The sequence below is a fragment of the Apis dorsata genome, unplaced genomic scaffold, assembly GCF_000469605.1.
Source record: "Apis dorsata unplaced genomic scaffold, Apis dorsata 1.3 scaffold_553, whole genome shotgun sequence".
NCBI lineage: Eukaryota > Metazoa > Arthropoda > Insecta > Hymenoptera > Apidae > Apis > Apis dorsata.
This window is the reverse complement of record NW_006263769.1, coordinates 136199-137883: the sequence shown is the minus strand read 5'-3', so window position 1 is coordinate 137883 and position 1685 is coordinate 136199. Positions and strand designations below refer to the sequence as shown.

Genomic DNA, 1685 nt, shown 5'->3' with positions numbered 1-1685 from the left:
TTATTTTAGTTATATATATATATTGCATTTACTTACAAACAATTTTTACTTTAGAATTATATATTAATTTTATAATAAAGATTTCTGCAACATAAAATTAATAAATTTAAAAATTTATCATATTTTATAAAATTATTTATAATTTATATAAACAATATAAATTCTGATAATTTTTAATATAATATGATAAATAAAAAAATATAATTTTTGTTCTGTATAAAAGAACCATTTAATTTTTTATTATATTTTTATTATATTTTGTTATAAATTTTAATTATAATAAATTAATATAACTATAGCATTAATATAGTTGTTATAATAAAATAATAAGCATACTACCTTTCAATCCGAATTAATATGCTATACAACAAACAATGACAAGGATAGCCTTGATATAAGCTCGCCGGATGTGTTAGTTATTTTTTTAACAAAACTATGAAACTCATAATTTTTTTTTTTATTTTTTTTTAAATGTTTTTCTGATATTTCTATTTTTTAAAAATTCATTTCATTTTATCATAAATAAATAAAAGTTAAATAATTTTTTCTATTATATTTGATTAAATGCATATTTTAAAAACAAATAATAATTGAACGAAATAAAATAAAAATTTATTAAAATTAAAATTAAATCAATATTATTTCAATTATTTTAATTATTATTTCATATAATATAAATGAATTTTTTTTTTTTCAGAAAATAAAAATACGATTTCCAAACATAGACCAATAAAAGTTACAACAATTGGTGATGGAACTGTCGGCAAAACATGTATGCTTATTACATATACAACAAATGAATTTCCTTCGGAATATGTACCTACTGTGTAAATAAATTTAATTTATAAATATAAAAATGATAAATTTATTTTTTATTATTTTTTATTAAATTATAATTTATAAAACGAAATAAAAAAAAATAGTGTGAAAATTTTTTATTATTTATTGATTTCATATTTATTTTAAAATAGAAAATGATATTTATATCTGTTCTTAGTTTTGATAACTATGCAGGAACGATACATGTAGATGGACAGGAATTTGATATGACTTTATGGGATACTGCTGGTCAAGAAGATTATGAGCGAATTAGGCCTTTATCTTATCCAAATGTGAGTCTTTGACTAATTATTTGTTTCATTTTATCTATATTTTTAATTAATATGTAAATTATAACAATTTACCATTTAATTTTATTTTCAGACTGATTGCTTCTTGATCTGCTTTTCAGTGAATTCTCGCACTTCTTACGAAAATGTTGCAAATAAATGGCACCCAGAAATTAAACATCACTGTCCAAATACACCTATAGTTCTAGTTGGTAAGTTAAATCCAAACTTATTAAATCCAAAATAATTATTAATTTAATTATAAATTAAATAGTAAAAATAATCATATAAAAATAAATCATATAAAGTAAATCTTATTTTATATTTATTCATAAAATTTTAATTAAACATAATATTAAATTATTATTATTATTATTATTAATAGTAATAGTTATTATTATTTAATATATAATAAATAAAAATAAATTTCACTAAAGATAAAAAAATTAAGATCAAAATATCAGAATTTAATAAAAATATTCTTTTTTTAATTATTAATATTTTAATATAACTCATTTTATTTCAATATTTGAGTTTTTGCTTAGCATTAAACATTGAATATATTGAATATATTGA

The 1685-nt window shown here is 16.7% G+C and overlaps 1 protein-coding gene across 10 annotated transcripts in view; it reads left to right on the top strand.

The window, feature by feature from the left end:
- LOC102678085 (rho-related protein racB-like) overlaps nucleotides 1-1685 on the top strand; it is a 10182-nt gene that overhangs the window by 4746 nt on the left and 3751 nt on the right. For 8 of the 10 annotated variants that reach the window (XM_031513005.1, XM_031513001.1, XM_031512999.1 and 5 more), the window contains 3 exons: nucleotides 698-827; nucleotides 998-1112; nucleotides 1204-1321. In XM_031513005.1, coding sequence (XP_031368865.1) covers nucleotides 775-827; nucleotides 998-1112; nucleotides 1204-1321 — 286 coding nt within the window. In that variant the 5' untranslated portion in view covers nucleotides 698-774. Of the gene's footprint in view, nucleotides 1-315; nucleotides 412-697; nucleotides 828-971; nucleotides 1113-1203; nucleotides 1322-1685 lie in introns of those variants that run through there. The other 2 variants (XM_031513007.1, XM_031513008.1) reach the window with 2 other exon arrangements.